The 24,551-nt window shown below is 52.3% G+C and overlaps 1 protein-coding gene across 1 annotated transcript in view; it reads left to right on the top strand.

Annotated features, from left to right (window-relative positions):
• The window catches only part of AIF1L (allograft inflammatory factor 1 like), a 106,155-nt gene extending 84,405 nt beyond the window's left edge, over nt 1-21,750 (top strand). Inside the window, exon 6 of the mRNA XM_085613955.1 lies at nt 18,574-21,750. Within this exon, the coding sequence (XP_085470081.1) occupies nt 18,574-18,661 (88 nt within the window). The 3' untranslated portion in view covers nt 18,662-21,750. The remainder of the gene's footprint in view (nt 1-18,573) is intronic.
• The last annotated feature ends 2,801 nt before the right edge of the window (nt 21,751-24,551 follow it).

The raw sequence follows: 24,551 nt of genomic DNA, 5'->3' as shown, positions 1-24,551 counted from the left end.
TGAGCTTTAGACAAAGCAAGGCATGTAGCATGATCGGGTGCGCTGCCTCAGCACAGAGTCTACTGCCTGTTTCTTTGTGTTTGAGGTGCCTCTGAGTTAATGCATGAGCTTTAGACACACCAAGGCATGTAGCATGATCAGGTGCGCTGCCTCAGCACAGAGTCTACTGCCTGTTTCTTTGTGTTTGAGGTGTCTCTGAGTTAAAGCATGAGCTTTAGACAAAGCAAGGCATGTAGCATGACCGGGTGCACTGCCTCAGCACAGAGTCTACTGCCTGTTTCTTTGTGTTTGAGGTGTCTCTGAGTTAATGCATGAGCTTTAGACAAAGCAAGGCATGTAGCATGATCAGGTGCGCTGCCTTCGCACAGAGTCTACTGCCTGTTTCTTTGTGTTTGAGGTGTCTCTGAGTTAATGCATGAGCTTTAGAAAAAGGAAGGCATGTAGCATGATCAGGTGCGCTGCCTCAGCACAGTCTACTGCCTGTTTCTTTGTGTTTGAGGTGTCTCTGAGTTAATGCATGAGCTTTAGACAAAGCAAGGCATGTAGCATGATCGGGTGCGCTGCCTCAGCACAGAGTCTACTGCCTGTTTCTTTGTGTTTGAGGTGCCTCTGAGTTAATGCATGAGCTTTAGACACACCAAGGCATGTAGCATGATCAGGTGCGCTGCCTCAGCACAGAGTCTACTGCCTGTTTCTTTGTGTTTGAGGTGTCTCTGAGTTAATGCATGAGCTTTAGACAAAGCAAGGCATGTAGCATGATCAGGTGCGCTGCCTTCAAACAGAGTCTACTGCCTGTTTCTTTGTGTTTGAGGTGTCTCTGAGTTAATGCATGAGCTTTAGACAAAGCGAGGCATGTAGCATGATTAGGTGTGCTGCCTTAGCACAGAGTCTGCTGCCTGTTTCTTTGTGTTTGAGGTGTCTCTGAGTTAATGCATGAGCTTTAGACAAAGCGAGGCATGTAGCATGATTAGGTGTGCTGCCTTAGCACAGAGTCTACTGCCTGTTTCTTTGTGTTTGAGGTGTCTCTGAGTTAAAGCATGAGCTTTAGACAAAGCAAGGCATGTAGCATGATCGGGTGCGCTGCCTCAGCACAGAGTCTACTGCCTGTCTCTTTGTGTTTGATGGGTCTCTGAGTTAATGCATGAACTTTAGACAACACATAGCCGTATCATGATAGGATGTACTGCCTCGGTGCGGGAATCCAGTTTTGATGTGTCTCCAAGCTACTGCACAAACTTCATACAGAACAAGGGCTGTATCATGTTTTGGGTGCATTGCCTCATCCCAGAGCCAACACCTGTTTCTATTGGTTGGAGGTGTCTCTGAGTAAATGCATAACTTTAGACAGAACAAGGTCTGTATCACCATGATTAGGAGCACTACCTCAGTGCAGAGTCAAGTGCCTGTTTCTGTGCGTTTTAGGTATTTACAAGTTAATGCATGAACTTTAGACAGAACAGGGAATGTATCATGATCCGGTGCGCTGCCTCAGTGCCGGGCTAGTACTTGTTTCTATTGGTTTGAGGTGTCTCTGAGTTAATGCATGAACTTTGACAGAACACGGGCTGCATCGTGATCAGGTGCGCCGCCTCAGTGCATCCTATGGTCTATGTGCCAGTGCCTGTTTCTATGTGTTGAGGTGTCTGTGAGTTGATGTATGTACTTTGACAGACCATAGGCTGCATCGTGATGAGGTGCGCTGCCTCAGTGCAGAGCCCAGCCCCTGATTCTTCGTGTTTGAGGGGTCTCCATGATAACGCATGAACTTTAGACCGAACAAGGTCCGTACCATGATCGGATTCTTCGTGCATGAGGGGTTTCCCTACCCCAGGAACTTCAGGTAGAACAAGGGCCTCGGGGCTGCGCTCGCGCAGCTCAGAGTCGAGCACTCGTCTTTCTGCTCCTGCTGTGTGTAAAGTGAATTCATTTCATCTGATGGCTCTCGGAGTTGGGGCTTTATTTTAGAGATCGCAGCTGAGAAGCAGAGAGGCAATCTTTGCTCACTCTTTCTGAGCTGTGCTACCTGAAAATGAAGTCCTAGCTCAGAGACATTTAGGGGCATATTATCAAGGCCATGCTATAATTATCGCTCAGCGCTCTTAGCGCGAGGATAATTATCACCGGCCAACTCTGAATTTTATCGCAGAGATAGCGTGCTATGAGTAACGCTTATCTCCAAAGCGATAAAATTCAGAGCGCAAGCTGCCAATTGTGAGATTATCGCTGGAAATACAGCGATAATCGCACAAGGTTTGGCGATAGCTTGCTGATAGAGCAAGGCATACTTAGCCATGATATCCACCTTCCTTTGGATATCATGGCTAAGTCAGTCTTGAAGCAGGCGTAAGGAAAGTAGCAATAACAGAGGTTATCGCTACTTTGCTTGTCGCTCTGCAGGTTAGCGTGCCCACTGATAATTGGAGAAATGTCGCTTAGCGACATTTCTCCAGTTATGTCAGGGCAGGAACGCCCACTTTGCATCTCATTAGAGATGCAAAGATGGGCGTTGGGGGAAAGGGCGATTAATGCAAGGATTCATGCGATAGCGTGACCTTGCTGATTAGGTGATAAAATAATCGCTGATTTCCGTCCAAAAACTGACTCTAAAGCGGCGATAATTTTATCTTCGGGACTTGATATGCCCCATTATAGTTTAAAGAATGTACTTTACACACTAAGGGACAGATTTACAAACCCTTTGTGCAACGCCGCACAGCAACAAAGGTTACGTCACTGCTTTGTACCAACGGGAGCGAGCAGAACAGCCCCATTGCTAACAACATATGGCGCTGCTTCCCTCTCTCCCTGCACTGGGGCGCTTTAGTGCGCCATAGTGCAAGCATGTGTACGTTGTGCAAGGAATAGATGTTGTGCTAAAAGGGGACCCTAATGGTACAAAAAAAATCCTGTTCCACTGCCCCTGCTTTGATTGCTGCTGTGCAGTGTGCCACACATGCAAAGTAGGAAGCGTAAGGAGAAATTCGTACATTTCTTCTTCTTACGCCTGCCTGCCTCGAGCAGGCGTAACATTTGTTGGCACAAATGCTGTCTAAGAAAGCTTGTAGATAGGAATGTGTGTCAAAGCCCATGGGTGGCTGCATGGGAGCGCCCTTCTCCCACTCGTGGAATGCACACTTCACGAAAAGTAACACAATGTTTCTTTGGGGAACCATCAAGGCGAACCCTGATTTGCGCTGCATAGTCAATCCCAGCAGAACACTTTGTGTCGGGTTTGCGTTAAAAAATAACAAACCTTGCACAAAGTGTTGGTAAATCTGAGTCTGGAGGAGTATGAAAAGAAAACTGGCGCTCAGCTCTCCTCCAGTGCAGTCTTTCATGATATGGTACCCAGGTGTGTGGCTGCGCATAGAGTGCAATTCAAGGCGCTGCATTGTGCATAGAGCCCTTCGCACATGGGGCATGTGGGGGTCGAGGGGGCAGCATTACAGGACTGAAGTTTCTGTCCATGCTACCTCTGACTGCGCTGGGAGGCTGCTACCCCTGCACACAGTAGCGACTGGTAGAGGGAGTGCTGCGGGGTAGTGGGGCGGGGCAGGGAAGGAGCAGGATGGGGGGTAGTAAACTACGGCATAAAGCCGAACAGAGGCAAATAAACAAATAAAACGAATTTCGGGGCATATTATCATGAAACGGCGTTAAGATTATCGCCGCTTTAGCGGCAGAAAACTGCCGCTAAAGCGGCGATAATGGGCTTGATAATATGCCGCAGAGAATTCCCATAGAAGCCCATGTTCTAGTGTCAACATGGGCTTCTATGTGAATTCTCCAGGGCATATTATCAAGCCCATTATCGCCGCTTTAGCAGCAGTTTTCTGCCGCTAAAGCGGCGATAATCTTAACGCCGTTTTTTGATAATATGCCCCTTCGTTGCGCGCACTGCATAGCATTTGGCAATGCAGCGCGCGCGCATTGAAATTCGTTTTATTTATTTATTTGTTTACTTACCTCTGTTCGGCCATATGCCGCAGTTTACAACCCCCCACCACACTCCTTCCCCGCCCCGCCCCACTACCCCACAGCACTCCCTCCACCAGCCGAAACTGCCTGCACACCTGGGAGGCTGCTACTCCTGTGCGGAGGCTGCTACCCCTGCGTGCCTTGGGAGGCTGCTACCCCTCCACACCTTAGAGGCTGCTACCCCCACACGTCTTGGAGGCTGCTATCCCTGTGAGGCTGCTACCCCTGCACGCCCTGGTAAGCGACTATCCCTGTGAGGCTGCTACCCCTGTGCGCCCTAGGAGGCTGCTACCCATGCGCGCCCTAGGAGGCCGCTTTCCCTGTGAGTCTCCTACCCCTGTGCGCCCTAGGAGACGGCTATCCCTGTGAGGCTACTACCCCTGTGCACCCTAGGAGGCTGCTATCCCTGTGAGGCTGCTACCCCTGTGCACCCTAGGAGGCTGCTACCCCTGTGCACCCTAGGAGGCGGCTATCCCTGTGAGGCTGCTACCCCTGTGCACCCTTGGAGGCAGCTATCCCTGTGAGGCTGCTACCCCTGTGCACCCTTGGAGGCAGCTATCCCTGTGAGACTGCTACCCCTGCACGCCCTGGGAAGCGGCTATCCCTGTGAGGCTGCTTCCCCTCCACGCCTGGGAGGCTGATATCCCTGTGAGGCTGCTACCCCTGTGCGCCCTAGGAGGCTGCTAACCCTGTGAGGCTACTACCCCTGCACGCCCTGGGAGGCGGCTATCTCTGTGAGGCTGCTACCCCTGCACGCCCTGGGAGGCGGCTATCACTGTGAGGCTGCTACCCCTGTGCGCCCTAGGAGACTGCTATCCCTGTGAGGCTACTACCCCTGCACGCCCTGGGAGGCGGCTATCCCTGTGAGGCTGCTACCCCTGCATGCCCTGGGAGGCGGATATCCCTGTGAGGCTACTACCCCTGCACGCCCTGGGAGGCGGCTATCCCTGTGAGGCTGCTACCCCTGCACGCCCTGGGAGACGGCTATCCCTGTGAGGCTGCTACCCCTGTGCGCCCTGGGAGGCTGCTATCCCTGTGAGGCTGCTACCCCTGCACGCCCTGGGAGGCGGCTATCCCTGTGAGGCTGCTACCCCTGCATGCCCTGGGAGGCGGATATCCCTGTGAGGCTACTACCCCTGCACGCCCTGGGAGGCAGCTATCCCTGTGAGGCTGCTACCCCTGCACACCCTGGGAGACGGCTATCTCTGTGAGGCTGCTACCCCTGTGCGCTCTGGGAGGCTGCTATCCCTGTGAGGCTGCTACCCCTGCACGCCCTGGGAGGCTGCTATCCTGTGAGGCTGCTACCCCTGTGCGCCCTAGAAGGCTGCTACCCCTGCGTGCCCTAGGAGGCTGCTATCCCTTTGAGGCTGCTACCCCTGTGCGCCGTAGAAGGCTGCTACCCCTGCGCGCCCTAGGAGGCTGCTATCCCTTTGAGGCTGCTACCCCTGTGCGCCCTAGAAGGCTGCTACCCCTGCGCGCCCTAGGAGGCTGCTATCCCTGTGAGGCTGCTACCCCTGCACGCCCTGGGAGGCGGCTACCCCTGTGAGGCTGCTACCCCTGTGCGCCCTGGGAGGCTGCTACCCCTGTGCGCCCTAGGAGGCTGCTACCCCTGTGCGCCCTAGGAGGCTGCTACCCAGGGTACAAGTCCTAAAAAAAGAAGTGGGGGGACGCTCCAAGTTAGGTGGTGTCACCGGAAGTGACGTCACAACAGGAAGTGACGTCACGAAAGGTGGCTTGCACCATCAGACTCATTGCCTCCCCTCGCTCACCCCTTAGATGCGATGCATCTGAGAAGCCAGCGTGTTAGCAGCGTTCTGAATGAGCTCCGATCATGACACAGAGAGGCCAAAGAGTGAATGTGTGGCTCCATTTGCTCCAGCTATCAAGCTCTCAAGTTTTCCACTGTCATGTGGGTGATGACAGCCAGTCCTGGTTTTACAACTCTCCTTGCTTTGCGTTATGCATAATATTATAATAGTAATAATGCAGGTAAAATTACAATCGCACGGATCTCTCGAGTCACTCGGTAAAGGGAGATGAACGGGGCGGCCGTGCGGGCAAGTAACGCCATAATTGAAATTCCAACTTTTGGGCAGGGGGGACGGCATCCACCCGGTAAAAATCCGGTAAAATAAGTGGGGGGACGCCGTCCACCCGCGTGGTACCCCGACTCGAGCCCTGCTGCTACCCCTGTGCGCCCTAGGAGGCGGCTACCCCTGTGCGCCCTGGGAGGCTCCTGCTTTATGTCTCTGCACCAAACATGTTCAGAGTGCCTTTTTGAATCCTAGCTACGAAATTGTGGAAAGATGTGACCTTTGGCGCCTTCTTTGTCCTACAAGTCATCCTTCGTATGGTTATAGTGGCAGTGGAATTCTTCGTAGCGCCTAGAGTGCCTAGCGGCGCTCTACAGAGTGCCGAATCCGTGTCCACAGTGACGGGTCCTTGGCACTTCGGTGCTCCGGCTCAGTACGAATGCAACATAAGTAACTCTACACTGGGGGTGCCGGGGCAGCGCCCCTCTATCGAGCCGCGATCGCTGCACCCCTCCGTGGGAGAAACAGTGCCCACCGGGCCCCAGGGTGCGACAGACAGCAGGGCCTTGTTCACGGTGCCCTCTCCGTGCCATGGAGGCCGCACAGAGCCGCCATTGTTACTGGTCCCGTCGCCTGCTGTCGCCCCCTCGTCGCCCCTCTGGTTCAGCCTGTTATCTGCCCAGGGGACGGGGTTTGGTTACTTCCAGGACTGTTTATCATGGGAACTCTTTCCTCTCCCCTCTTTTATCTATTCATAGAGCGGCGCTGCCCGCAGCAGCGCTGAGGCCACACCTCCCCGGGCCCAATTCAAAACCGCCTGCATCACCCCCAGCACAGAGCGCTGCGCTCCTCTTCACCCCCCCCCCCCCCCCCCCCATCTAAACGAGAAACTGAAAATCTTCAGAGAACATCGGGGCTCCAGAAATAACCAATCCCTGCCATGGAACCCCCACTGTCAGTCCAGAAGGGTCCATGAGCCTGCCATTCTCTCTTAGGGCCACAAGAATCGGGAACTCACCTGCCTGGTCGCCACCAGAAGGACCTCCTATTGGACAGATGCCGGGGTTAATCACCCTCGACCAGACACAAGCCCCCTCTCCACCAGGATCCGAACCAGTAGAGGCCCCTGGAGGGAGTTCCGTGGGGCGGTGAGGCGGGGCGGGGGAGGGGCATGTGGGGGTGGTAAACTTATTCCGAACTACCCGCATAAGTACCCGCATAAGTGACTCCGCCATCTTAATCGACCTTAATCGACCTTTCACCAACTGCTGCAATTGTCCTGGTCGCAGCTCCCGATGCTAGTGTTTGGATTTAATTACTGTAATTATACCTCACTGTACCCTTGTATCCTGCTAGAGTTGTAAACAGTGCTTAATTTGGGCTGGTGCTTTCCGGTGCGGCACCTAATTCTCAACACCGGTGCTTAGAGCACCAGTTAAGGACACACTCATTTGGAAGGCATGTGATGTTCCCCAGGTCACAGGATGTTGAGCCACGCTGAGACTTGAACCAGGTTCCCCATCTCCAAAATCGGCAGCTGCAGCCATTAGGCCAAGTCCTCTCCAGAATAATAAATGCTGGGGCTCTAGTCAGGAGGCAGTTTGCACCGGTACATTTCTCCTATTAGCGCTGCCTCCTGAGGACAGCTCCGCCACTTTTTATTCTACAAATTAACCACTGGTTGTAAAGCCTCTGGTGCCATCGGGTTATGCCCACGCTATATAAAATTGCAAAAATAAAACACATAATACAAAAAATACTACCAACCTGTGGCGTTGCAGCGCTAATTCGAAGGAGGGGGTAAAAAATACAGTCGGGCTCAGTTTACTTATAGCGCTTAGAGGCAATCAGCAGTAGTCGCTTGGGAGGGTTCAGGGTGGTCGATGCTGGTAATGTCTGGTCAGTGATGGAGGGCGGTCTGCATCCAGGAGGTTCTGTTCAGTGGCTCTTGTGAACAGTGTGTTGACATCGAACACGTAATGCACTAATATCGCACTGATTTTGCACAGCTTTGCACACACAGGGGCTTATTCATGAGAGCCCTGCGTCACTTTCACCTTGCACCATGTAAAGTGGTACATGCATGACGCAGGCATGGGTTTGAGTGGCCTCATGAATCATGAGTAAGGCAATGCAGCACAAATCGCTGTGTCTGCTCCTCTGCGCCCGGGAAGCGTCACCACGTAAAGTGGTACATGCATGACGCAGGCGTGGGTTTGAGTGGCCTCATGAGTAAGGCGATGCAGCACAAATCGCTGTGCCTGCTCCTCTGCGCCGGGGAAGCGTCACCACGTAAAGTGGTACATGCATGACGCAGGCATGGGTTTGAGTGGCCTCATGAGTAAGGCAATGCAGCGCAAATCGCTGTGTCTGCTCCGGTGCGCCCGGGACAGGCGTGGGTTTGAGTGGCCTCATGAATCATGAGTAAGGCAATGCAGCACAAATCGCTGTGTCTGCTCCTCTGCGCCCGGGAAGCGTCACCACGTAAAGTGGTACATGCATGACGCAGGCATGGGTTTGAGTGGCCTCATGAGTAAGGCAATGCAGCACAAATCGCTGGGTCTGCTCCTCTGCGCCCGGGAAGCGTCACCACGTAAAGTGGTACATGCATGACGCAGGCATGGGTTTGAGTGGCCTCATAAATCATGAGTAAGGCGATGCAGCACAAATCGCTGTGTCTGCTCCCTCTGCGCCCGGGAAGCGGCACCACGTAAAGTGGTACATGCATGACGCAGGCGTGGGTTTGAGTGGCCTCATGAATCATGAGAAAGGCGATGCAGCACAAATCGCTGTGACTGCTCCCTCTGCGCCCGGGAAGCGTCACCACGTAAAGTGGTACATGCATGACGCAGGCATGGGTTTGAGTGGCCTCATGAATTGAGTAAGGCGATGCAGCACAAATCGCTGTCTGCTCCTCTGCGCCCGGGAAGCGTCACCACGTAAAGTGGTACATGCATGACGCAGGCGTGGGTTTGAGTGGCCTCATAAATCATGAGTAAGGTGATGCAGCACAAATCGCTGTGTCTGCTCCTCTGCGCCCGGGAAGCGTCACCACGTAAAGTGGTACATGCATGATGCAGGCATGGGTTTGAGTGGCCTCATGAATTATGATTCATGAGTAAGGCGATGCAGCACAAATCGCTGTGTCTGCTCCTCTGCGCCCGGGAAGCGTCACCACGTAAAGTGGTACATGCATGACGCAGGCGTGGGTTTGAGTGGCCTCATAAATCATGAGTAAGGCAATGCAGCACAAGTCGCTGTGGCTGCTCCCTCTGCGCCCGGGAAGCGGCACCACGTAAAGTGGTACATGCATGACGCAGGCATGGGTTTGAGTGGCCTCATGAATCATGAGAAAGGCGATGCAGCACAAATCGCTGTGACTGCTCCCTCTGCGCCTGGGAAGCGTCACCACGTAAAGTGGTACATGCATGACGCAGGCATGGGTTTGAGTGGCCTCATGAATTATGATTCATGAGTAAGGCGATGCAGCACAAATCGCTGTGTCTGCTCTTCTGCGCCCGGGAAGCGTCACCACGTAAAGTGGTACATGCATGACGCAGGCGTGGGTTTGAGTGGCCTCATAAATCATGAGTAAGGCGATGCAGCACAAATCGCTGTGTCTGCTCCCTCTGCGCCCGGGAAGCGTCACCACGTAAAGTGGTACATGCATGATGCAGGCGTGGGTTTGAGTGGCCTCATAAATCATGAGTAAGGCGATGCAGCACAAATCGCTGTGTCTGCTCCCTCTGCGCCCTGGAAGCGTTCCATGGGCGTTTGCAGTGGGTTTTCCCTCTCAAGACCAATGGAATTTGACGCTGCCCCAGATTTACAAAGTGATGTAAACCTGGAGAAGCGCCAAATCCGGACACCTCCTGGCGTGAGGAATAAGGAGGAGAAATGTGTTTATTTCACCTCGTTTTTGACTCTTCCTAGGTATGCTGCATTCTTCAGCACACATAAAAAGAGAAAAACGCCTCTCCGGATTCTTTTTGTGTAGGAAGGTGCCCCTTCATCCACAAAAGCAATCCCACCTGCAACTGAGGCACCCTTGCACCGTGCACCCTACCACCACGGTGCAAGGGTGCCCGCGTTGATGCTAGGCTGCGAAACGGTGCCGGCGCAGGGAGATGGGACAGGAATGCACTGTATTCTTAAATAGGTGCCAGGGGTGGCTCTAGGCTCATGGTGGCCCTGTGCAGGGAGCGCAGGTAGGGGGCCCCGGAAGAGGGGGTCCGGGTGGGGTGGAGCTCAGGAAGGTGTTTTAATAAAACGTCCAGAAAAGGCGTTAGATGACCAGTAACATGGTAACAGAAAAACAACGTTTACTTTTTGAGTGCTCATCACTTGGATACTTTATTTTAGAATCTGGGTCTCTGGAGGGACCCCTTTCAACAAGAAAAACACGTTGCGCGTCCGTAAGAGAGTTCGGCCACAAAGTAGGATCCCTCCAATCACATAAATCATATTCAGAACACGGGTCTGTAACATGGTCTTGCTCTTTGGCTTCCTTTTCAATACCAGCATCATCCGTCTGTAAACTCTGAACCTCCTTCAGAATGCCAGATGTTGATGGACCGATGAATGATGTTTCAGTTTCTCTGTCTGAGGGTCTTTTGTAATAATCCTCATCCTGAGTTGGTAATTTCTGCATGTTTGTATCAATTTCAGAGTCACCTTGTTCATTTTCATTGGTCTGCTCATGAGTATCATTCTGCTCATGGAAATCATCATTTTTTGGTTCTTCTTTATGGTCGTCAGCGCCTGTTTTACCTGGTGCATCAGCAGTACTCTGGCCAGAGGATTCTCCATCTTTAGGTTTCCCTTGGGTGATAATGTTCAGGATTGCTCCTTCCTGTGACACTAAGAAAGCCTGCTGAGCCACCTTTCTCTTTCGTTTTGAATAACCAGATTTGTGTACTCAAATTCTCTTCATTTTGCTTGCAATGCAGCGGGCGAGGCTAGCAGTGGGTAGGGAAAAAAGAAGACAATCAGCAGTGGCGGCTGTTGAAAGATTTTGATGTGTCATTTTTATTTTCTTGCAAAAACAACAGTTGATAGACAGAATGCAGAACAATGTCATACATTCACCCCAGTACAGAGATCTGGGCCTAAATCCATCGTTTTTTTGCTCACCACACCACCCCATTTCAGACATGGCCATTTGCAAATCAGCCTTGACCCTGTGCCTCATGGGAACAGTCCAGCCCGAACTGCCAAGCCATGTCTTCCCTGGACTACACAATGAAGGACCAGCATACCTTAATGAACGAGTGAATTTCCACCAACCTACCAGGAAAACATGTTCCAGAACCATCTCCCTAGCAGCCACCCAAGGCAGCCACTGATAAAACAGTGGAGGCCACTACTTCTCCCACCTGGCAGTGAAGACCTGAAAACCCTCCCCCTGCACCTCAGAGCCTCACCATCACTCCAGCAGTTCAGGAAGGACCACAAGACCTTGCTGTTCAACCAACAAGCAGCATGATCCAGCAGCATGAATCCCACACCGCCTCGAGACCCTTATGTGTGAAGCAGCTGAGCTTTACAAACCCTGACTGATTGATAGTAATTACCCTTCCCACTACATGTATGACACATTATGAGGACTAGCCACATATGGAAGGTTTATTTGAAGAGTGTTATAAAACTATAGGGTAGATTATGTGACTTGGCATACAAGGTCTGTTTTCTCAGTCCACTGAGAACAGTAGAGCCTGGAGAATAGTTCATGATCTATTTGGGAAGTGACCTTAGCAGGAAGAGAGTAAGCTACCTTGAAATCATGGCACACAGAGACCTGTCTCAGTACGTCACTAACTGATCCTGAAGACAGCCTACAGGTAACCAAAGACTCGTCCACTTTACCACATTGTCAAAAGACAAAATACAATATATTTAATTAAGGTTTCTTGTATAGTGCCATATTCCAGCAACCAGTTCTGCTCGCTTTCAGAGCACCTATTAAACAAGGATTAATTACAGTGAGTCCTAAGGCTATGAAAAGGCACTAGAGGTTCACTGAAGCAAAATTAATGTGCAAGGAACATCCAGTCAGGAGACAACTTTCAAGCAGACGTACGAATTACTAGCACAGCGTACCAACGACCCCATGGGCCATGGCATAAGCAAGGAAAATGGCCCCTTTGGCTGCTGCTCAGGAAGTAAAATATAGCAGTTATCAGGGTTCAATGGGCCCCTGAGGGTTTTGGGTCTCAGTACCACTGTACTTGCTGAACCAATGGTAACTATGCCCCTAGTATGGACAGAGAAGGCTGCTTCACCAATTGCAAACTGAGGACTAGTTAAACTAGTTTTCTCTGCTAGTCACATGACAAGCACTGGAATGTAATTAAAGAAATGATCAAGAAGCCAGTCTCCTACCAAGGTCTCTGCAAAAGGTCATTAGATTGAGTTAACATGGGTAGGCACTGCCATTCTATTCCAGGCGTCCATCCATAGGTGCTTGCATTTCATGTCTGCCTCAACACCATATAAACAGACATAACCAAATGCCAAGTACATTCGAACACTCGATGTTTTAAAAGATTTGTGCAGGCAGATCCACTCATTAGATCACAAGTATCAGCTTCATACTCTGTTTTCATGATTGTAATTGTAATCATTTTAATGAATCCTTAACATTACGTCTAACACCTCGTACCCTGCTCTCCTCTTCCCCCCAATACGACCGTGCCTCCCAAGTTACACCTCCAAAAGTCACCATGCCTCCCCTCAGCCACAAGTAAACACCGCCCCTGCACTCCTGACTCACTCTTCCCTCAACATACAGCGCCGATCTGTACCACTCCCTACCCCTGGCGCACGGTGACCACCTCTCCGACCCGCGCCCTCTCAGAGATGAATCGTGAGAGAGAGGCTCTCTCTCACGATTCATCATGCCCTCCATTCCCATGACCACCAGAATACCTCCAGCTCGCCACCTCACATGGCTTACCTCCACCCAGACCCAAAGCACACACCATCTACAATAACATCCTCACCCAACCTTCCCCACGCCCCCGGCTCCTCACCCCCACGGGCTGGGATACATTCCTACGCCTGATCTGCCCTCCTCCCCAGGGCTCCCCACACCCTCGTCCAATGGCTCACCTTCCCTCGGGTTCACTCTGCAGTGGCACACGCTGACCTCCTCACTCCCCCTCCCCATGCCCTGACCCTCGGGCTGCTCACCTCGCAGCTGGCACCAAAGGTTGCACACTGGCATGCTATCCTCTGCAAGGCGGCCTTTCTTGCCCAGGGTCTCTAGGCGCGCCGGTGCATGGCCTCGGCCGGTCTCGGTGCTGCTCGCTGCACGCCGGGCACGGGTGCTGCCACCCCTCCTGCCGCCAGTGATGTGTGGTGCTTCTGTAACCCCTTCGCTGCAGGACTCGCGGGCACTGCGCATGCGCACGCATGCGAACCTCCGGAGGTGCCAGATCTGGACTATTAAAACAAGCTCGATTCTCCTGGAAAAAAAGTTCTAAACAAGCACAAGACCTACCAGAAGAGCCCGAAACAAGGCCGACCCCACACAAAGACGAGACTGGGTTAGAAAGGAAAAGAGTATAAGAACAACCATTCAGCGTGCATCACATTGGATTTAGCACGCCTCAGTCGTTCATGCGCCAAATCCCTGCCAGGGGCCGCCACGAATATGTATTGTATCCGATTCCTCGTGGTGGCCCCTGGGGTTTGGTGGCCCTGTGCACGTGCACAGCTTGCACATGCCTAAGGCCGCCCCTGTAGGTGCATTTCTGCCCTTTCACATTGGCGTAGGGCAGCGCAGCAAGGTGCTGTGCTGTGCTGCCCTGCGCCAATGCCATATTGAGCCCCAGGTCTCTGGGCGGTGTCCAGCGCTGGACACGTAAAACATTACAACCGCCCTGAGCGGGGCCGGAGGGGATTGCTTTCATACTCAGACACGTGAGTTTTCATAGCTGGCCAGGCTGAGGGCAGTGCCCCCTGGCAGCTGGTCGACCCCTCTCGAAAGGCCGTCTGTGTGGGTATCTTTAGCTCTCTCCGGGGCTCGGACAATGGTGCCTCTGTGGCTGCTTCAAGGGCGTGGGTGCAGTTTTATTTTTGGGCAGAACTCCTCTCGGGGCAGCATCTGGAGGGAGGCTGCCAGTGCCTGTTTTGGCGGAAGAAGCGGGTGGTGCCCTTCTGGCAGGGCTGCTTCGGGCACAGTGCCCCCCCCCCCTGCCTTCTCGGGGTGCGGGCGGGGGGAGCAGCCTTCTTAAACCCCACCCTCCCTCGACGCCAGATCCACGGGAGGGGGGAGGAGGCGAGGCAAGCAGCCGACCTCAAACCCCACCCTCCCCCGACCCCAAATCCTCTCTGGGGGGCGGGTGCCGAGGGAAGCAGCCGCCCTCAAACCCTCTCCCTCCACCACCACCACAAATCCACTCTCTCCACCCCGAGGCAAGCCAGCAAGTGTCCGTACTGCCAGTTGTTGGCTTTCCCTGGGCCGGTGCATTCTGGGAGTTGTAGGCTCTGATTCTATCGGCAGATCCAACTTGTCTCTTGTTATACTGTGCTCCACCATTGAAGGGCGTGTCCACGCCGGAGCATCACCGCAGCTTCATTGTTGGGACAGACTCTCTCCTGGTCCATCCAAGCCAGATGGCTCAACATCCGGGCATTCTGGGCAAATCACTTCATCTACCCGTGGGAACAAAAATGATGTGTTCATCTGTAATGAGAGTGATGCTCGTGTGAAGCGCTCTGACGCACGACGCCTCGGGTCTAGATCTAAAAAGAGAACGTGTGCCGTGAGGAAGGCACGGGTGGCGCTAGAGCGCCGCGACAAAGGTATGAGGCGCTAGAAGATGGCGGGGAGGAAGGGTAGGGCACTTGACTGTGGCGAGGAAAACTAAGATACCTTGGGGTGTGGTGAGGGACTAGGACATGTTAACCTTTCCAGTGATTTCAAACAGGTCGCCGTGCACAAAGGAGAAAAGGCTTGTACGCAGTGAGCAAAGGTGCATGAAGAGCCATGGCACGTGCGCGAGGAGGTATATGTATGTCAGATGCCCAAATAGCACGAGCAGAGTGTGCACTACGATTTGCACAGCAAGGGTACAGGAAGAGATGGGACAGTGCAGGGTACAGGGAGAGATGGCACAGTGCAGGGTACAAGGAGAGATGGCACAGTGCAGAGTACAGGGAGAGATGGCACAGTGCAGGGTCCAGGGAGAGATGGCACAGTGCAGGGTACAGGGAGAGATGGCACAGTGCAGGGTACAGGGAGAGATGGCACAGTGCAGGGTGAAGGGAGTGATGGCACAGTGCAGGGTACAAGGAGAGATGGCAGAGTACAGGGAGAGATGGCACAGTGCAGGGTACAGGGAGAGATGGCACAGTGCAGGGTACAGGGAGAGATGGCACAGTGCAGGGTACAAGGAGAGATGGCACAGTGCAGAGTACAGGGAGAGATGGCACAGTGCAGGGTACAGGGAGAGATGGCACAGTGCAGGGTACAGGGAGAGATGGCACAGTGCAGGGTACAGGGAGAGATGGCACAGTGCAGGGTGAAGGGAGTGATGGCACAGTGCAGGGTACAAGGAGTGATGGCACAGTGCAGAGTACAGGGAGAGATGGCACAGTGCAGGGTACAGGGAGAGATGGCACAGTGCAGGGTACAGGGAGATATGGCACAGTGCAGAGTACAGGGAGTGATGGCACAGTGCAGGTTACAGGGAGAGATGGCACAGTGCAGGGTGCAGGGAGTGATGGCACAGTGCAGGGTACAGAGAGTGATGGCACAGTGCAGGGTACAAGGAGAGATGGCACAGTATAGGGTACAGGGAGAGATGGTACAGTGCAGGGTACAGGGAGAGATGGTACAGTGCAGGGTACAAGGAGAGATGGCACAGTGCAGGGTACAGGGAGAGATGGTACAGTGCAGGGTACAGGGAGAGATGGTACAGTACAGAGAGAGATGGTACAGTGCAGGGTACAGGGAGAGATGGTACAGTGCAGGGTACAGGGAGAGATGGCACAGTGCAGGGTACAGGGAGAGATGGCACAGTGCAGAGGCACACATGTAAGGTTGCGATTGTACTTCTGCCACCGCTCTCTCTCACAGTCCCACCTGGGTCCTGTGTGGCTCCTACTGCACTATCCCTCCCCCAGAGCTGTGTCTGTGGTTTCTGGGCTTCTACTGTGTCTGTTTGTGAGAAACCCCCAGTACGTGGCCAGTGGGGCCTCGTGCAAACCGCTGCTTTAGTCTATCGACACATTTACAACTGTGCTGTTCCATGTACTCTGGTTATAACTCCCTCTGCAGGTCTGTATCCTGCATTAGATAGGTTCTAGAGTCGTCCAGTAGTAACATCAGGATTTTAGCCAGTTCCTTCCACGATGAAATGAGCCAGCCATACCTTGACTCCGCCTTGAACAAGTCCATCTTAAAACAAATCCTGTCTGTGAGACTGATGGTACTCCCGATAAAAGACCTCAACAGCCGTTGGAAAACATTAGAGGTGGTCACTACTTGCAGATTGTGCCATCAGCACGAGGAGTCCATGGCCCACATGGTCTGCACATGTCACTGTTTGAATCATGCACGTCGCATTTTATTGAAACCCTTGTTTTTAAAATATGGGATACGCACCTGCACAGACGCCATGAAACTTCTCTTCAAGCTGGAGATCCCAATGAAACTGGCAAGATTAGCGAAATTTGCCCACAAGGTGAAAGTTCTGCTATATAACGACTCAGTTAAAGACTAGAGACAAACTGTAGTCTTGATCTTGCGGTCCCATCTTTCCTTAAAGTAGCAACTACCAGAATGTTTTAAAGAAATGATTGTGTCTAATATATGATTAACAGTTTTTTCAAATGAAATGATTGTTTTATCTAAACTCAAAAAAGTGTCTGGACGGAGCGCGCTCCAACCAGCCTTTTTACTTTTGTTAACAATTTGAGTTAATTGAAACAATAAACAAACATTGATAGGGTCCGGGCCCCTTATATTGTACACCGTATTCGTCTGCCTAACCTCTGACGTACTTCACACTGGTAAGTAGTATTTGTGTGCCACGCCCACCAGCGCGGCCATCGCTACCTACGTCACATGCTTCTGGATTGCAACCCTCTGTAAATCTCTAACACTGATCTGTACTCAGTTAATGCTCTACAAGTTCTTTTAACATAACATGTATCTTAATACAGAAACCGCTGTAAATCCCTACCATTGTGGTGTAAGTTCTTTGCTATGTTGTTTTTCCAGTCAGCACCGGGTCGTCTCACGTCGGATGCTCTGACAGGCTTCCTTATGTGCCCTGAAGCCCTGTTGGGGGAAGTTTGATGTATATTAAACAAAAATGACAATTTCAAAAGATGTTTTCGCTCATGTCTTTACATGTGATAAGCAGTGGCTTGTCTGTACTCCAGAATGATGCGCAAAACTTTACAGCCGATGGCGGCGCTGAAGGCGAAATGGGAGCTGGATATACAGACCGAGATCCCTGACACCACGTGGGCGGGTATAGTGAGGAGGGCTAGGAAGAGCACAAGGAACGCACGCTTCCAGTTGATACACTTTTATGTCCTCCACAGGGCCTACCTAACACCAGGTAAAATTGCGAAATATTTCGGAGTGGAGAATGCGGCGTGCCCTAGATGCGGCGCAATAGGAGCAGAGCTAGGTCATATGCTATGGGACTGCCCTCACCTGCGCGAATACTGGAGGGAAGTGGGCGAGACACTGGCTGAGGTAACGGACCGGGAATTGCAATATAACAAGGCGGTCTGTGTCCTGCACTGGTTTCCTCACACGCCCAAGAACAAGACCACAAGTAAATTTATAGATATGGGCCTCCTCTTGGCAAAGAGGGAAGTGACGAGGCTCTGGAAGTCGAAGGTGGGCCCCACACATAGGAGGTGGATTAATGAACTACAGAAATGGGCGGCGAGTGAAAGTACACTTAGATACCAACTGGCGTGTCGTAGGTCAGATGATAGGGCACTAGAGGCGGCCACAGAGTGGGAGATGTTGGTGCAGGCCCTGCGCAACAGCGAGATCGAGGAGGAGGAGCCCTCTGATACTGATGCTGATCCCCGGAACGTCCCAACCACACATACACAGTAGATAGTCATTTACTTCTGATAAGAACCCAAGAATACATATTAAGGCCGAGTCCAGTCGTTGGCGAGGGCACTGGAGGGTGGAGAGGGAGGGGGATAGGGGGATAGGGACTGGGGAGGGGGAGTGACTGGGAGGGAGGGAAGGGGGGAGAAAACTTAAAAGCGGAACGCAGACATCCTATAATGATATAAACAAATGTACAGGTTGAAATATGGTTAAGTATAATGACCTACATGTTATCGCTGCCCGGCCTCTGGGATGTGAGCTCACAAGCTGTGTACGGAAGCCTCATGGCCAAGAAAGGAAAAGGCACTGGCATTTGCGGTGCAGGGTCATTATGTATGTAAGCTGCTTATCTTTTTGTTCTGCAATAAAAACGGTTTTAGAAAAAAAAAAATGTCTTTACATGTGATTAAGATGGGAGTGTCTGGTGACACTGGTCCTCACACTGTTCCTCTCCTCTCTTTACTACAGGATAATGGCATTCGAAGGAAGAGCGAGGGAGAATGGCCAAAGGCCAGTCGGCCCACCACCAAAGAGAGACATCACCAGCCTTCCATGATGGGACCAGCTCTGCGGACGATGAACATGGCACAGACCCCTCGCTCGCTGTCCCCCAGCCCCACCGCTGCCCGGACACTCTGCGTTATCAGGTGCTACACTCTATGCAACCTGGTGCCTTAGGAGGTGTGCGACCGGGGCAGCCTGTTGAGGCCTCCACCCCAAGCAACCCCCATCGTGCTGCCACCTCAGTGCTAGACCTGCCCCTTCTGAGAGCAACTTTATTTATTCTGCAATAACCCAGTCGTGCGAGAATGTGAAGGGAGAGGCTGTCTCTTGACACGCCAGGTAGAGGCCTCGAATGACTGCAAAGTGCCCTCGGCATACGGCGGCTTCACCCAAAAATCTGAGTCTGCTTACACAGGCTTGGACAGAATGTGTGCACGTGGAAGGTGAACAGACAATGAAAGGCAGCAGGACTTCCTGTGACTATAACATCAATAATCACCTTTCCTCATAGTAATAACGCACAAGTAACACCCACACTATATGTAACAGGAATTAGCAGGCACCACTGGCCCTGGGCAGAGTGCTCGGAAGTTTGCCACCTCGAATGTTAACCTTTCTGACCTGCACATGCCTTGATGACGCTCCATCGTGCCCTTCGACACCTGCAAAGGACTTCCGCTTGACATTCGTTCATCAAGTCAACGATTTGTCACTCCTTTCGAAATGTGACGCCCCTCCTTCTGATGTCAAACGGAGTCAATGTGGGGGTGAAATATCCTGTAGGAACTAATTAAGGAGATGAAAAGCATAAACGTGGTTTAGGCAACTTTAAAAATACACCAGGATTGCAGGGTGTGGAATGTGTCTGTGTAATAATGTTGGTTTAAGCGAGGACAATAGTTTTGTGAGACAGGAAGTTTGCATGTCACAAACTGCTTCAGGGCATTTGTTATACGTGCCACCCAATGAGTCATTGCATATATTTAACGCCCTGTTAAGCAGCGCCTAGTTCTAAGAAATTCTAACACCCGCCCTGCTCGGTACCTTCAGGTAACCCAGTGACTCTCAAACTGTTTCGTCTAGGATTGTTTTCAAGATCATTGCTTTATTCAGCATCAGTCCGGTGGGGACTGAAATACATTCCCAGCGGGTAGAATATCGGGTCACCTTATCCTCCTGCAAACATTATTGCTGAAAACGAGAAGGCTGAATTCCACGAAAAAAAGGCTGAAACACATTCCTTGTTCATTCCGCGCCTGACATTAGAGAACTGTTCTACAACCAACCATAAGTTAAAGGAAGCTTTATCTCTGGACCAAGAGTTGGGACCCCAGGGCACAAGGGCGAGAGGGACTTTGGTGATGTAGAGGCCAAGGGCAGGACACTTCTTGAGGCCATAAACGGACTTATACTGGTACCCTTTTCTAGCTCCCCATGCAATCTAATAAAAAGCAGCTCATTAACATTCATGCAGTTCCCCCACCAGTCCACCACTCCCACCCTGAAGTATACCAGCCAGCAGTTGACTATATATCATATATATTCCACGCCCTTAGCCTGACCCTCATTTTACTAGGAGGCATTTGCATACATGCCAATCCTCCCGATTAAGGCGGAAGACTACCGATTTTAAGGCTAGTCTCCCGTCTCCCAGTTCCTGCCTGCAGAAACCCGATTCAGAGATTTGTAAAACTGCCAAAAATAACATGTTGACGCCTGTCATGCACGCTCAAATCTCCCTTTCCAAGAATTACCTCCGACATCAAAGGTTAACGCTTTGTGCTTAATTCTTGGAGGGGGAGATTAGAGCTTGGACAGTCTTCAACTTTTTATTTTTGGCTGTTTTACATAGCGTAAACAAAAACAGAGTTTAGAGCTCTGTTTTTGTTTGCGCTATGTTCTCAAACTGCCTCTGATTCAATACAAGTCATTCTTCTGAGTACTTTTTAAAAATCTCCCACTCGCCTGCTCTAAAATGTTGGCATGCATACATTTAGGAACTCCCAAACAGTCTTTCTCAACATTTATTATATAAGTAATTGGTGATGGTTACTGCTTTTTAAATTCTTTTATTGAAAAAAGGAGCTTGGCAAACTTGAATGAGCTGCTACGTCACTTTTGCAAAGCAGCCCCTGCTGGTGGAATTTCCCTAGAATAAAGTTTTGTTTGCAAGAGATTGTCCCTTCAAAATCATCTTCCACAAAAAAGAAGGTTTTGCAATTTTTTTAGTCCACCAGCCCTATATTGAAGATTTTTCACCCACTACCTTTTTGAGGTTTGTGCAAAGTGACAAAGCCTGACGGTTGCAGCAGGAACCAGGGAACAAGAGTGGTATCTGCCTATCTTTACTCGGCAACGCCATGCCCCTTCTCCAGTCCTTAAAGTGTCCCTGGGAGGCTTGTAAGTTTCCCCTCCTGGGGAAGGGACCAGGTAAGTCCCCCAGGGGGACATCTGCGATTTGTGAAGTTCCCCAGGGGGGCCTCAGAAGTCAGCCTAGTTCGGGGGCCAAAACAAGTTATATGTTGAACAGAACACCATGCTGTTGTGCCTCTTAGGCGGGGTGGGGGGGCGTTAGACACTGGAAAGTCAAATACACAGTCCTAAACCAGTTTTGGAAAAGTACAAAATTCCACAGGTATTTTAAAAAGGGTGGGAAAGTTGTTATTTTGCATTACTGTGAAGTGGTGGGAGGGTGCCGCTCTAGCCACAAAAAACAGCAATTTCTCGCTCGCCGAATATTATTTAAGCCACGTCGGGCAAACTCGACACCTTTATGCAAAGTATGAAAATGTGCCTTTGGACTTGAAAAACATTTTAACTTAGAAGTTAGACATTTGAAAATGTTATTCAGTGTTTTTAAAAAAAAATACAGTGTCTAATAATAGTATACGGACTGTTTTGGTGAAAGGTCGCGCAGTTTCAAAATTCACCAATCTACAAACAACGTAAAATTGCACAACATCACCAAAAACCTGCCAAAGGTGGGATATTTGGTGGTGAGGGGCCCCCCCTTGTGAGCCTCGCCACCACACCGGAAGTGCCTCGACTGTTTGAATACCCGGATCATGTACCTGTAAAATAAATGTGTGTAAATATGTGCGTGTGTGTATAAATAAATAGGATATTTAACTCTTGAAATGATTCCCTGTCTCTCTGTCTTTCTCATAGTGGCACCTGTTCTGCAGACTCAGGCTGACACACACAGCATACATCAATAATTGTGAAAGTCTTGATCACTGCTTCACCACATTATTAATGGTCGTAATTCTAAAGATTATTCTCCTTGTAAAAAAAGGTGTAGCAATTTATTGTACAATTATCATGTAAAAAAATCCAAAAATAGAAAAAGGTGTAATCATTTGCCCAACAGCTATTAGAACCGTTTCCAAATGTGGCTTTAAAGTAAACTATGGGGGACAATTTTGAACTTTTTTATTGTATGTCCAAATATATCCTCGTGGTACTGGAAGCGGATGCTCAGCACCGGGCGGTCCCAGTGATGTACTGCTGATGCTTCTCGTGGTACTGGCAGCAGACGCTCAGCACCGGGCGGTCCCAGCGATGTACCGCTGGTACTGGCAGCGGACGCTCAGCACCGGGTGGTCCCAGTGATGTACTGCTGATTCTTCTCGTGGTACTGGCAGCGGACGCAAAGCACCGGGCGGTCCCAGCAATGTACTGCTGATGCTTCTCGTGGTACTGGCAGCGGACGCAAAGCACCGGGCGGTCCCAGCGATGTACTGCTGATGCTTCTCGTGGTACTGGCAGCGGACGCTCGGCACCGGGCGGTCCCAGTGATGTACTGCTGATGCTTCTCGTGGTACTGGCAGCAGACGCTCAGCACCGGGCGGTCCCAGCGATGTACCGCTGGTACTGGCAGCGGACGCTCAGCACCGGGTGGTCCCAGTGATGTACTGCTGATTCTTCTCGTGGTACTGGCAGCGGACGCAAAGCACCGGGCGGTCCCAGCAATGTACTGCTGATGCTTCTCGTGGTACTGGCAGCGGACGCAAAGCACCGGGCGGTCCCAGCGATGTACTGCTGATGCTTCTCGTGGTACTGGCAGCGGACGCAAAGCACCGGGCGGTCCCAGCGATGTACTGCTGATGCTTCTCGTGGTACTGGCAGCAGACGCTCAGCACCGGGCGGTCCCAGCGATGTTCTGCTGATGCTTCTCGTGGTACTGGCAGCGGACGCTCGGCACCGGGCGGTCCCAGCGATGTTCTGCTGATGCTTCTCGTGGTACTGGCAGCGGACGCTCAGCACCGGGCGGTCCCAGCGATGTTCTGCTGATGCTTCTTGTGGTACTGGCAGCGGATGCTCAGCACCGGGCGGTCCCAGCGATGTTCTGCTGATGCTTCTCGTGGTACTGGCAGCGGACACTCAGCACCGGGCGGTCCCAGTGATGTACTGCTGATTCTTCTCGTGGTACTGGCAGTGGACGCAAAGCACCGGGCGGTCCCAGCGATGTACTGCTGATGCTTCTCGTGGTACTGGCAGCAGACGCTCAGCACCGGGCGGTCCCAGCGATGTTCTGCTGATGCTTCTAGTGGTACTGGCAGCAGACGCTAAGCACCGGGCGGTCCCAGAGATGTACTGCTGGTACGGGCAGCGGAAGCTCCACACCGGGTGGTCCCAGCGATGTACTGCTGATGCTTCTCGTGGTACTGGCAGAGGACGCTCCGCACCGGGCGGTCCCAGTGATGTACTGCTGATGCTTCTCGTGGTACTGGCAGCAGACGCTCAGCACCGGGCGGTCCCAGCGATGTACCGCTGGTACTGGCAGCGGACGCTCAGCACCGGGTGGTCCCAGTGATGTACTGCTGATTCTTCTCGTGGTACTGGCAGCGGACGCAAAGCACCGGGCGGTCCCAGCGATGTACTGCTGATGCTTCTCGTGGTACTGGCAGCGGACGCAAAGCACCGGGCGGTCCCAGCGATGTACTGCTGATGCTTCTCGTGGTACTGGCAGCAGACGCTCAGCACCGGGCGGTCCCAGCGATGTTCTGCTGATGCTTCTCGTGGTACTGGCAGCGGACGCTCGGCACCGGGCAGTCCCAGCGATGTTCTGCTGATGCTTCTCGTGGTACTGGCAGCGGACGCTCAGCACCGGGCGGTCCCAGCGATGTTCTGCTGATGCTTCTTGTGGTACTGGCAGCGGATGCTCAGCACCGGGCGGTCCCAGCGATGTACTGCTGATGCTTCTTGTGGTACTGGCAGCGGATGCTCAGCACCGGGCGGTCCCAGCGATGTACTGCTGATGCTTCTCGTGGTACTGGCAGCAGACGCTCAGCACCGGGCGGTCCCAGAGATGTACTGCTGGTACGGGCAGCGGAAGCTCCACACCGGGTGGTCCCAGCGATGTACTGCTGATGCTTCTCGTGGTACTGGCAGCGGACACTCAGCACCGGCGGTCCCAGTGATGTACTGCTGATGCTTCTCGTGGTACTGGCAGCAGACGCTCAGCACCGGGCGGTCTCAGCGATGTACTGCTGATGCTTCTCATGGTACTGGCAGCAGACACTCAGCCCCGGGCGGTCCCAGCGATGTTCTGCTGATGCTTCTCGTGGTACTGGCATCGCACGCACAGCACCGGGCGGTCCCAGCGATGTACTGCTGGTACTGGCAGCGGACGCTCAGCACCGGGCGTTTCCAGCGATGTTCTGCTGATGCTTCTCATGGTACTGGCAGCGGACACTGCGCACCGGGCGGTCCCAGCGATGTACTGCTGGTACTGGCAGCGGACGCTCCGCACCGGGTGGTCCCAGCGATGTTCTGCTGATGCTTCTCGTGGTACTGGCAGCAGACGCTCAGCACCTGGCGGTCCCAGCGATGTACTGCTGATGCTTCTTGTACTGGCAGCAAACACTCAGCACCAGGCGGTCCCAGCGATGTACTGCTGGTGCTGGCAGCGGACACTCAGCACCGGGTGGTCCCAGCGA

This window comes from Triturus cristatus, chromosome 1_2 (assembly GCF_964204655.1).
Source record: "Triturus cristatus chromosome 1_2, aTriCri1.1, whole genome shotgun sequence".
NCBI classification, from domain to species: domain Eukaryota; kingdom Metazoa; phylum Chordata; class Amphibia; order Caudata; family Salamandridae; genus Triturus; species Triturus cristatus.
This window is presented reverse-complemented; position numbering and strand designations above follow the sequence as displayed.